The 13,504-nt window shown below is 44.9% G+C and overlaps 1 protein-coding gene across 1 annotated transcript in view; it reads left to right on the top strand.

Moving 5' to 3' along the window:
• The window catches only part of T265_03256 (hypothetical protein), a gene marked incomplete at both ends in the record, with an annotated part of 6,578 nt that extends 4,411 nt beyond the window's left edge, over positions 1 to 2,167 (top strand). The window contains one exon of the mRNA XM_009167689.1: positions 614 to 2,167. Coding sequence (XP_009165953.1) covers positions 614 to 2,116 — 1,503 coding nt within the window. The remainder of the gene's footprint in view (positions 1 to 613) is intronic.
• Between the last annotated feature and the right edge of the window lie 11,337 nt (positions 2,168 to 13,504).

Genomic DNA, 13,504 nt, shown 5'->3' with positions numbered 1-13,504 from the left:
ATAGCACTAAAATAAAATTCACCAAGATGAAAGAAACCTAACGTTCCGAATGCGAGGGCTTGACTATGGTTACATATCCATGACTATAGTTAATTTTGAATCAAGATTTCCGAAGACACAAATGCCGAGTTCCTCCCAAGCTTTAAGTGGAAGAAATGATGTGGTCAGAAAAAAAATGTGTGAAGAAAGGCATTTCGATGGATACATTAAAGTTCGCGGATGCATTCTGTGATGTTAAGATTTTTTATTTTATAAACGTCCTATGGCAGGTATTTCACGCGGAGAAGCAGAGGTATCCTGCAATAAATTATTAAAATTGTTCCGTGATATTTTCTCGCTTGCACTGACAGTCCATCTTTCCTTGGTTTATGCGCTTCAATCATTTAACTCGTTTTTTTTCTTGGCTTGTGCACAAATGCAATTTGAACGCGGGCACTTCCTGGCTTGTGCATAACTAACCAATCAGAATGCTGGCTTGTGCATGAATCGCATGCCATACTACAGTCACCACCTTCAGCAAGGTCTTGTCTTTCGCGCGCAGGTTTCAGTTCAAACCATAGATTATTAATGCCTGCATTCATCACCCTGTTTCTTTGTGCATTTCGCAACTTAGAATTCAGAAGCCCTGCGCCGAATGAATGAAGGTAAAGCAACCGAAACGACGGAACAAAAATCCGAGGGCCCAGAAAATATGAAGACGTTGAAGAACAATGAGCCACAAGCGACGGAAAAGGCCAACCATGTTCCACACTCTAAAACGGAGGATAAACAGGGGGAAACCGCAATTAAACCAAAAGAAGCTGATGCGTCTAACAAGGATACGAATGTTTCTTCTGTTAGCGGAATGGGTTCGATTGAAACGGGACCGGTGCCCCAACCAGATATGTTAAATATACCGCTTCACCCGATGAACCCGATGGAGTTTGACATGAACTACCTACCACCACCTCCAATGGAACCACCTGGAATCGGTCCAGGCCTTCCGGGTCCCTTACCAGATGGCATCCACAATCCACCTCCTCCAATGCCTGGTCCTGATCGAGAGTTTCCCGGATTTATGAACGAACATGAAGGCAGGCGAAAGAATGGCACGAAGAAACTGAGAGCAAGATTAAACTTTGACGAGGGAAAAGGGAAAAGTTTTGGAAAACATCCATTCGCGCACAAGTCGAGGGAGACGGGTAGAAAAAGTAAGCCAACAGGTGACGATAACCTGCTTCAGAAACTAAAGACAATGTTTTCCAATTCGCTCTTGGGCAAAGGTTCAAAGTCTTTGGAGAAGAAGACCACAGTGAAACCTAGAAAGTTTAGCGGAGACGCAATGCATCATCACAGACATTTCTTCCCACATCCAGTGCCACCAAGAGAAGCGCTGGGTGGACCTTTCCCACATGAAAACGGTCAACCACAACCTAATTGGCCTCACGGCCCGTTTGAAAACTACGGTCCTCCTGAATGGCCACCATTTGAAGGTGATCCATTCGTTCTGAATGAAATGATGGGACCTGGAGCATACGAAGGACCCGATTTCGCTGTAGAAGAGGGTGGTTATATCGACGAGTTTGGTGCGCAGGGCCACTACTTTGACGGACCTGAGTTGTCGCCAACGGATCCGGCTTTCTTTGACGGCTTCGATCCAATGCTACCCGAGTTCGCTCCGGACTACATTGAGGACCCGTTTGATGTACCGGAACACCATCACCATCCTCACTCGGTTCACGTGTCTGGAGTGAAAAGCAAAATAAAAAAACCTGCAAATTCAAGGTTACCCTCACATCAGTCGACACTGAAAGAAAGCGGTTCGTATCTGTTGGCTGCCAGGGTGTTGAGCCGACTACCAAACTCTAAAAAGCGCAGTACAAGGAGAACGATTGCACGCAGTTCCGATACGTCATATCCCAAATCAATCAGCTACTTACGTCGCCAAATTCATCGGTTGCGTCGCCAGGTGAAATATCTGAAGAAAAAACTAATCCATTGTCATGCTGTTCGCCGAAATTATCGTAACGTGATGCAAGCGCAACTGACGCAGCCACATAATGCCGCGCCGATGAGCAAAACTGCGATGCTGACTCCTCTAGTCATCGGAGGTTGTATTTGGAATAATCTCAAGTAAATGTTACGTTTCCCTTAAATAAATAATCCCAAAATTTTGTGACTGTTGAACTTGTTTCCTTTTACCATGCAAAAATTAGCGCCGCAGATAAGGGTGTCAGGTGAACTGAAGAGTGGTCTATATGACCAAACTGATCAGCCTGAGTGATATTCACAAAAATGGGAACTTCGCAAACCCCCACCTCTCTTGCCTTAGCAACCAACACAAGTTAGCAAGCAAGAATTCGTGTGTCCCCTTTGAATAGTTCAAAAATATTCGTCACTTCAGTTGACCTATGTGTAAAGGATGGAAGTACTCTGGTTGTATCCCCTTGGAATTCAAGGACATTCTTGGTTTCTTCAACTGTTATCAACAAGAAAGGTGACCACGCAAAGTGATTGAAAGTAATCACCACTTATTATTGATTGACAGTCTAAATTACAAGCTACTTATGAGGAGCAAATTCTTTATCACATCAGTGGTTTGACGCAATTCAAGAAAAGACCTGTCTGCGTTGGGAAGGTCTGAAAGTCCAATAAATTTGTGTGGCTTCCTGTACCCTGTGGTCTGTGTGTGCGTGAGAAGGGGTGTGAATAAGCACATCAGAGTGGTGTACATGGCCAAGTTAGCAAGACTATTGATTGGTTTGCTGACTGTTTTAAGCCCGCCTGAATGAAGAACTTCCACCGCCAGGAAACAAACGTAGGCAGCTTGGTTTTGGTACCGTCAGTGAACATTTTGAGTAATTCCGATATGGACATGGGAATTATAAGCGAGTAGTGAAACTCATGAGCACAAGGAGGATCAACAGTTCAGCAAAACAAATGTGCGTTTTCTGGAGGCACCTTATTTTTTGTTGTTGGTCCGCTCGCCGAGCTTGGCAGTTGGACTGCAAACGCCTCATCACTAAGCGAGGTGACATCGTCAGCGCGAGTCGGGTGGGTCCTCCACCTCGACTGGTGATACAAGTGCATAGCGTGTATCATGCTGTGAATCTAGTCTATCTTTCAACAGATCCACATACTCATGGAAAAGTCTGTTTTTTCTTCTTCCAAAGGATGTCACTGGCTGAGAATACTCACATATGCTGCAGGAAAGTAGGGAAGTCAATCATTATTCAACTTGACGTAGGCAACGCATTAGAATCCACAGGGTGTTGTCTGGTGGAAAAGTTGTGCACCGGAATCGCCAGCTTGCTAGATGAGATGCTCTCAGAGCCCTTAAATTATTTGCCGTGAAAACATCCATTTATTTGATCTTGGCCCAATTATGCGGCCAATGTTGCGGATCACTCACTATCTGAAGGAATCGGGGATAGACTGGGTAAGCTTGGTGCAAGACACAGTAATCAAAACTTGTGCTCGCCAGCTTTCCCAATAACGTCGTAAGTAAACAACACGTCAGCAGACGTTTACGAACATGCGCTCCACGAACATTCCGAGATTCCGCGAGAGCTTGCAAGTCTTATGGGTAACAGCCAGGCTTGGACCAACTACACCTCTCGAAAGTGGTAGGCAGAGTCAAGCCGGCCCGAGAGCTTGCAAGTCTTATGGGTAACAGCCAGGCTTGGATCAACTATACCTCTCGAAAGTGGTAGGCAGAGTCCAAGCCGGCCCTTGGGCGCACACCACAGATTTCCCTGAAACCGCAGTTTGAAAAAATGTATCTTTGACATAAAGCTTTAGTGTACCATGAAAATCTCCCCATGCGGCAACAGTTGTTTAAACGTACCCGAGTACCGCGAACGGTGCCAATTATTATTTAAATGGATGTCAATGACACATCATGATATCCCGTGAATGACCTGGGAAATTCTGTGCAAGAGCTGGTTTTTTCATGAGGCCAACTGCTTTGGAAGACTAGGTGGCAGGTGACGTCACACTACGAAGGCCCACGTGATCACCCATCTAGCAAGCTATCTACTGGATTAACAAACGGTGCGAATGACTACTATGGGAGAAGATAATGTGAAGAAGGTTCTTTTATTAGTACCAAAATTCTCGGTTAGGTCAGAAGGCGACGACGAAAGTCGTTGGGCGGCTGCTAATATTTCTAATGTCAAAGCCCGGTCTGAAATACATTTTCACGCCTTGTTAAACATTTCCTTCTACTTATCTCCACTGCAACTCAAGACAGCTCAGATGAACGGAGGATGTCGCCGGGACGAACCTCGAGTGTCGATAGGTAATCACGAAGTCATCACGCTCACAAATGGGGTCAATGGTATTTCGACGATATACTGCATTTTATCGCCCCAACATCACTTGTTTGTAACTCGAGTAAATTCAATTATTCCAATATTCAAACACTGATTTTGACGCCCACCGTCCAATGTGCAGGACCGGAAATTTGGTAGTCAAGCATCAGCTTAATGGAACCTCGCCAGCCCATCAGCTTGGCCTGCGTCAAAACCATAAGCTTTAGAGCCAGTTGGTGCATGCTATGACAAGTGCCGGCTATTACATTGTCACCTGTACTTCGCTGAGGACAGATCATTGGCAATTCTTTACCGGGCTGATGCCAGTTCACAACCAGTTTGGTCTCGTTCAGGTATAGATGACGCAGCTACCTCGTACGGAAATCCCTTAGCTTTACTTTCTCAGCTACCTCTGGTCGTTTTTTCGTCGATATCAATCAGGGTCTTTGCTGCGAATTTCACTGGAGTTTCACTGACGCTGCCGCAATGGTCGATTCATGCACAAGCCAAACTTAGGCAAATTATCGGTTTCCTTAAATCACGTGGCCTGTAAGACTGGTCCAAACAGGCTTAGTCGCTTAGCGGAGGTTTCAACCAACGGTACTTCAGGTTGCGATGGAATGGAGGGGGTAATGTTGTGCGCCTAGGCCGATGGGTTCGCAGTTCGAATCCGGAGACCATCGTGCGGCTTTTCTTCGACTTTCCCCATTAGCACTTTCCTTCACGGGACACTACAAATTTTGTTGACGGCCATTCATTGCATAAAGATATGGCAAAATTTGGTGGAAACAAAATTGCGTCCCTAGTAAGAAAAGTCTGATATATGTAGTTAAGGTTGATTTGAGATATCCGAAAACACAAATTTCGACTTTCTGTCAAAGTTTATTGAAAGAAATCACGTCAAAGATATCACGACAAGGTTGTGGAAAGTAAGACGTAAGTAAGTAAGCCGGTGGAAAGCATTTTAGGGCATGTGTGTATCTTTCGCAATGTTCAGTTTACGCATTTACCTCATTAAAGCTAAATTGTAGGCATCTTACGCGCACTACGCGGAAGCCCCCTGGAATAAATTCTTCAAATTTTTCTAGAATATTTTCTCCCTTGCTTTGACAGTACATGGTCCCTAAGTGTGTGCACTTTAAACAATTCCTTTTTTAACTTGGCTTGTGCGCAAATGCAGTTTGGCTGCGTGCGCTACCTGATTTGTACACAACTAGCCAATCAAGATGCTGGTTTTGTGCATTAACCACATATTCGCTGACGCCTCTTTCAATATCGTGCAGCGTTTGATGTTGGGGATTGAGTGGTGTTCGACGTTCGCGAGAATGTAGTGACAGCATACATCGGTTCGTGCGCTAATACACACGACAGAAAACCGCTCAGGTATGACAATAGGTATATCTCAAGGTCACGTAGAGGTGATTACAATCGGGCTACTCCTTGCCTGGGGCTGGTCGTGGACATAGTCCAGTTCCAATTGTGTCACAATCCTGGACATCAACGTTGCAGCCACCTATTATTTGACGCGCACCAGCAAACATTGATCGATGATAAGTCCGTGCTTGTCATTCCAAGGAAGTGGCTGACCATCTTTCAGACCATCCTTCTTACCCCCAAACTGAAGTAGCGTCGCTCTAATGTCACAGGGATCTATTGTGACGTTCAACAGTTGACGAAAACAAAGAGATTTAGTCCCACCGGTTCGGCAGTCAATAAACAGTTCAACGGAGCGAAAATACACTCGTTCAGCAAGAAGTCGGCAGGTCGCACCGGAAAATTTTGTATTCGTAACATTAAAACAAACGTCATGATGCAATGTGAACGACAGTTACAAAGTGTGGTTTAAGTTCAGGAAGAATGGTAAATGTGACAATGGATTACAGACACTACAGGCTTTAGCTGGGTAGCACCCTTCCATCGAATAGCACTCAGCTAAAAATCTGAATATGGTCATCAAGATTGCCTCAGATTAAACATCTTAGGTTGCTGCTGCGGCTGTATGAGGTTGTTTTCAACAGTACACGGATAGTGTGTGGAAACTATAAGCCCCTTTTTCGGAAGTGTCTACAGTCGTTTTGGGCTGGGTTCAGCTCTTTGGGAGCGAGCTACTGACCGTTTTCCACAGATTCAACGCTTGTTGTCTCATGGACAAATGATGTTACAAGCTTGCTTTCGAGGGCACAAGCGAAAGTTTTGCCTTTTGCCCTCGAAAACAACCAGATAATCACCAGGAGACCGCCACGTAAGTAACAACTCCTGGTTCAGCAGAAAGATATGCACAGCGTCTGGCAAGTTTAACCTTGGTGCTTATTTTTTTCCAGCGGACGCGCATTCTGTTGGTTGAACCAGGCATCAGCCTCGGACTTTGTGAGGGCACGGGCGTTCAATGCGGAAATTCATAGGCCTTGATACTGCCTACTCTACACCTCAGGGAGGTTTTTCGTCAGCACATGAAAGCTACGCCTGGCGGTATTCTACCTGAAGTAACTAGGTCCGGAATATGTGGATATACCCAACGCATTATGTTTGGCGCCTCGAACATTTTGCCCATCTGAACGCAACCACATCCGTGGAGCACAGCAAAGGCCTGTGTCAAGCGGAAACCAAGAACAGAAACCATTGGTGGGTGTACCCAAGCTTTACTTTACCTGAGGTCTACCACTGATGCCGTTCATCATATCACCAGATCAGAACCTAAGTTTGAAGTGGCTTTTGTTATCTTTTGTTGGTGGCTTTTCTTCGTTTAATTTACACATAAAAATGGAACGATCTGACTGACCACAAGAGTATAGGTTAAAAGGCAGCGACGCAAGGTATGACCGAATGCGGTGTCCCGTGGTAATGCGGTTATACGGTTGAGGAATAGCCACCACCCGGCGGAAAAATCCCAGCTACCGTAACTCTAGTCCGTTCACTAGTAGTACGGAGTGTCGAAGAATGCTCTAGAGTGACACAAGCATCTGACGTGGCGTGACCGTTCGCAGTGCGATGTTCGACGTGCCAAATGTGTGAGATCGAATTTCGCGACGGCCTCTGTTCCGTGGAATATCCAAATGTACACCGCTCCCCGCATAACCTGAGCAGAAAAATATGTGTAGATCAACACACAACAAGCCGACATTCGAGCACATTTTCGGTGGGGCAATATTCCGCAGGGTCTATATATGTATCATCCGTTACAGGAATGCATTCATCAGTATCAGCGTCGGATGCGCTATCTGCAATAACCAAACACGCCAGATAATCAGTTTGAAAATTACAGGTGAAAATCATACTCTAAAGCTCCTACGCGGATATAACCTTCTAGGTATAGATGTATGTGCCTATTTCGATTTCCGTGACCTTTCAGCATATTGCTTGTTTGAATGAGTGATCGTTCAAGGCTGACAAATGCATCAAAATGAAAAATATTCAAGAAAACTTTAAATATCTCAACCTAGCTCAAAGTGTATTAGGCGTAGGATGAAAATATGTTGCAGGTATCTCCTTGGCCGGAATACTGTGTGCAAGTCACCATGGTCTAAAATGTACTCACTGTTACAAAATTTGAAGAAGACTTCCCCTGGTGCATGCATCCGTTGACACTACATCCACCCAGTGGTGTACAGATACAGTCCCCTCGTAGCACATGCATCGTTAGTCAGAGGAACTATCATGGTAAACGCACTCACTGACTGCTGCCGATAAACGCCACGGTGTATGGACAAAATTCCATGAGGATACAACTTTTGGTCTCAGTATTCCGGTCAAATAATAAAAAGCCCAACCGTCGCCACCAAATAACAGTTTGAATTTTTTGTGTTCAGTTGTCTTACATCCACTGAAAGCAGTAAGCTGTTGATTTTGACAGTAATATCACTGTTAAACGGCAGTTATCTCAGACTCGGCACCGGGAGGCTCTTGCCTGAATTGATGCTGCGGATGTTTGCTCTGTGTAGGTTCAGCATCATGTGAACCAAGTAAAGCTGTTGATCGAAACTACACAAAGCCAATTTGGTGTGGAGAGCCGGAGCTCACTTTGTCTATATTAACTGGCTAAACGAACGCACCTCAAGTGCACGACTAATGTGATGCGCTAAGTCTGCGATGTTCAATCCAACCGCAGGAGGCGTACAGCTTACTTCGCCCAAGCAGTAAAAATCGATATTGAGGCTGAAACAAAATAAAGAACTATGTTTGTGACGTGCTCCATTACTAAAATCTGTTCTGAAGGGAAATTATGACCGCTGTTGTTCGTGGTATCCACGTTGGTACTTGCGCTCTGATTGGGAGTGAAATAAAAAGCATTATTTTACCTACTTTTCTGGAGGAACCTGATTCCGTCACTTATGTCACTTCATAAGGTGAACATTATAGAGGCACCGTGGAAAGCGAAAACCCCCTACAGCCTGTATTGCCCCAAAACCAGTGATTTAACTCACCTAACGACAAACCTTGTTGACTGGCTATTGTGTTTTTCCGCATAGCCTTTAAAAAGTACGAAAGCGCAAGAATACCGTAGCTGAGTTGCACGAAATACTCTAGTTACCCCATGAACGGGTGCGCGTCACTCACTGAATTAGGGAGTCGGAGGTTTTTCAACACAATTCCATTCTTCATCTTTTTCAGCACCACTGAAGATGTCAGACAAAACCAGTTATTCCATATCACTGACGAAATTAAACGCTGACATTTGGTTTGTCTAATTATATTGGCAGCATCAGCTGAGACCTGCTTTATATAATATCGCAATCATTAGAGCTCATGCGTCCAGATATGGATGGTACACAAGGGTACTATTTCGTGAATCCTTACTCAAGTTAAGTCATTCCCGAGCTTTGTAAAATGCAACAGTTTGAAACTTGATTTAAGTTAGAAACTCATGAAGTAGGGTTGTCCTTCTTCGGCGATGTTGAACATAAAATACCTGTGAAGTAGATCTTGTGAAGAAGGCTTGTCGAGAACCACAAACCATTGTGGAGTAATTTTTAACCACAGATAAATAATCCTTCTTCCAGTATTCGACTGAAATGCAATAAACTGTGTGAAGCAGATGGCACCACGGCACAAAAAACCGTCATAAAAGTTTATTCCAGCTGTTATGGTGCCGAATTTATGTATCAGACAGCCAGACTGAAGTTCTGCGCTTCCTTCAGCAACTTGAGGGCATAACTGCAAAACAAGGAGTGGCCGCTGCCGTTCTCGCCATTATCCGTTGGCCTTATTGGTACGGATAGGCTAAGTGGAACGACCTTCCCATCGGTGTAATCCACAGCGGCATGGCATCACACAGCCTGGGTCACTATGTTAGCGTTGCTATAACTGTTTTGTAAGCGGCCGTACAGTGAATAGCAGAGCATCCCAGTTAGTACAATTTAGATGCTTACACCATCGTCCGATATCTTCAGCCGGTAGTGTTAAGCAGCGGTGTTAATATTGAGATACGAGGGTCTTCCATGTAAGCGGCCGTACAGTGAATAGCAGAGCATCCCAGTTAGTACAATTTAGATGCTTACACCATCGTCCGATATCTTCAGCCGGTAGTGTTAAGCAGCGGTGTTAATATTGAGATACGAGTTCGGGTCTTCCATTGTGCCATTCCTGGATCCAGAAACGGAAATGCATGTTATTATCCAGGCACGCACCACTGGACCATTGTGCTCCGGGACATGTCAACAAAATAGGATAGCATTTTTCAAACCGCTAGTGTATTGGTAGAAGACTGCAGCTACCAGATATCTTACCCGGTTGGTAGAGAAGCCAGGCCAGTAAAGCAGCTCAGCCATTTTGAACAAGCAGACAGCAAACAGCCGCTGGAGAGGGCAGGTCACGGTGGAGGCAGCTGAAGCGCGGCTGCCATTGGGACAATGTGAACAGAACGCAGTTGCCCGGAGATTATGAAAATTTGCCAAATGACGACGGGGTGTGAGCTGGCAAATCAACTGAGGCCTACCGCAGTGTCATATGTGCGTGCGCTAAATGGGTTGTGTGGCGTGTAAGACGTTCTAAGATAAAAAACACGGACGTTTTGGATCACGTTTGTTAGGGCTAAGCAAGACAAACAGTATTCGCACAACGGGATTGATTTCTCGAAACCTACGCATTCTCAGGCTTGCCACTTCATGGTGGAGAATGTCTATAAATAACTTATAGGTTCCTATATTATTGAAATCTACTATCGACAGTTTTTTTAAATGAGCGAATCCTCAAGGTTAATAAACACCACAGACTGAATACGTTGCCCGATTTGATAAAAATAATCGCGGATTGTGGAAGGCATTGACTCTCTCACAATGGACGAAACTTTCAGATAATTTTCCACCAGAAAAAATCCCTGAACATTCCAGAATCTAAGTGTCCTTTGGAGATGCAAAATATGCGTAGGTGCATTCGTGCAAACAAATTTTGGTCGATAATTCCTGTTGCCAGTTAAAATTCCGTAGTCCGCGTTCATTATTGCTAAACGTCGTGCACGTTTGCTGGCAAAAGCAGAGAGTTCCATCACAGTTAGCGTAATTCGGAAGAAAAACCTCGAGGTTTATCGATTAGCAACATGGAACCTACGTCGACCATACCGGACAGCTGAAAGAACCTAACTGACGCACATGACTGACATGCGGCTAGGGGTACACGATGCCTAACTAACTAGTCACATAGAACCTACGTCGACTATACCGGGCAGGTAGTTGTGTATATCCTGAGTGGTAAGAATCTTGCCGAATTCATCCGCCACAAGCTGCCGCACCTCACATGAGGGCATTCCATATTTCAGAAGGCCCTTGCAGGTGCCCAACTCGTCTTTGGTAAGGCGTCGATTAAACGGAAGCCGGTCGTACTGAACCTTTGACAACTTGTCGTTGTGTTTAAGAAAATAAGAGGTTAGTGCCAGTTGGTTCCTTTGCCTCCGTAGACAAAACCGCACTAGACAGCCGGTGCTTCGCGTATTTTTTTGTATTAGAAAAATACGCTCGGATTCTTCGGCTTTCCATTGGTCTTGGAGAGTTCCTGCTGTATTTGTAGTACACCTATTCGTAACGCGAAACAGTGTTTGTGCTTCGAAAACTGGATGAAAGCACAAATACCACAAAGTTATCCTTCATGTATTGATTTAAGGCCTTCTCAAACGCCATGAGGGATAGAAACGATAAACCCACAAATTTCTCAACGGAGGATTGTGAAGCCGCTTTCGAGGCCATAGCACACAAAGTTCAAAGCCGAATGTGCGCCAAAAATTTTCAAAAAGATTGATTAAAACACATCGCAAAAACGTGACGGCAGATGAGGGTGATTTATGGCTTGAGCACATATGCAAAGAAGTGCAACATTATGGCGTTAAAGTTTTTATTTCATTCGCAAGGGTTTTACAGAAAAAATACATTGTGCGTCGAAGGCACGGCGCTCATTAAACAGAACAAATGGTGCAGTCCAGGGCAGGAACCAAACTGGAAGAAGCCTGGTAAGATTCACCCCGGAAAGAAGCCAGGCCAATAATGGGGCTCGCTTTGACCAATTAGGCACTGTGGTCAGCTGCCTCTTCAAGCGATTCAAAGGTAGCAAGGTATATTAAGAGGGTGGTTTTTTCTAATTACTGTTCTATTTGGTACTTTTGTCCAAATACTATACCTTTGTCAAATTCAGAAATGATTTAGACTTTGTTCATAGAAGAGATCAAGGGGTATTTGGGTATCAAGTAGGGCGCTGCGGCTTTACACATAAGGAACTTTTCCACAGACTGCAAAGACTGATGTCGGTAAATGGCAGTTTGAATTCGGCCGGGGAGATTGTTCCATATGCGGGTGTAGTACACCTGAAAGAAGTAGTGACGTATGTCTGTGCGCGCTGTGGGACACGCTAGAAGGTTATAGGATTTGCGCAACTTGTAGAGTGTATGACTGCATGTCTGGCCTAGACTCTGCTATAAAAACATTTCGGTGCAACGGACGTTGTAGAAGAGTTAGACTGTGCTTTAACCGTTTAAGCTATAGTAGCTGAGGGCCAAAGATAATGAAGCGGGAGCGGTTGGAGAGAGGGCTAGATTATGGGAAAAGCTTTTTGGTGTATGAGCGTTGGACTTTCTCACATGCTAGTCTGCGACTTTTGGTATAAACGGAAGGGATACAGGACAGAATTCTACAACTGGCCAAACACGGATTCGAAATTGCGACCTTTGTGTCTTTAGGATCAAAGTAGCTTAATATTAGGAGGCAAAGCCTACGTGCCCGGGCGAGACGGGACTTGGCGAGAAAAGCCAAACACAAATGCACCTGAGACAAAGGTGCTTGATTTCTGTGGAATGAGTGACATGGTTCTCATTAATCGTGAGAATATCAGCTGGGATGGAGCGGTGGCAGGACTTGGAAGAATGGAAGCTTAGGCTGTAGGCACTCCATGAGCCAGTCAGATTCTAGGTCTCGTTGGATCTGGCGAAAGGCAAGAGTTTTAGCAGAGGGAGGAAATATGTAGGCGATCTTTATATTGTCCGCAAAATGGTAGGGTTTACCATAGGATGCGGCCCCGAAGACGCCTTGGATATACAGCAGGAAAGGGGTGGGGCCTAGCACGCTCCCTTGAATGACTCTACTGACGAGCGAAATTAGGGATGACAGTTTGTGATCAATTTGTGTTTTCTGTAGCCTATCAGATATGTAAGAGTTTAACCACTAAAACGAAGACCCAGTGATATCAATAGAACTAAGTTTTTTAGTGAATATGCATAAGGGACATGGTCGAAGGCTCTTTGGATATCCAAGTAGCCTGTTACAGTAGAGTTCCCGGCACCGTAGACTGCTGTTACATTCTTAGAGAAGTGAAACTGGCAGCCATTGACGTGCCCATGTGGCTGAAATTCGTACTTTCACTCATCCATGACATTCGTAGCTAGGAAAAATCTGGTTAGCGGGTTTCCGACCAGACGCCCAAGGGTTCGCAGTAATGGGGGGCTATGATAGAACTCTCCATAGTTGGAAGTAATTTGCTGAGATCTGTATTTGAAATGAGGGCGGACAACGGGTTGTTTCCACTGGGAGAGGAGGATTCCAGATTTAACTGAGTGATCAGAAAGATTAAGGACCAGGATTTTGACATCTTATCTGCTATGTCCTTTACACAGAATAGTATATAGTCGCCCTCCGGCAAAACGGAGTCTTTGAGGGTTTGAAGAAAGGCTGATTCATCAGCTAGGGAGACGGTTACGCTGCTGAGAGACAGGCAGTTGCTCTTTTGTGGAGATGTGA

Source organism: Opisthorchis viverrini (genome assembly GCF_000715545.1).
Source record: "Opisthorchis viverrini unplaced genomic scaffold opera_v5_45, whole genome shotgun sequence".
NCBI classification, from domain to species: Eukaryota; Metazoa; Platyhelminthes; class Trematoda; order Opisthorchiida; family Opisthorchiidae; genus Opisthorchis; species Opisthorchis viverrini.
Note: the sequence above shows the minus strand (reverse complement) of the source record. Positions and strands in the feature narration are given on the sequence as shown.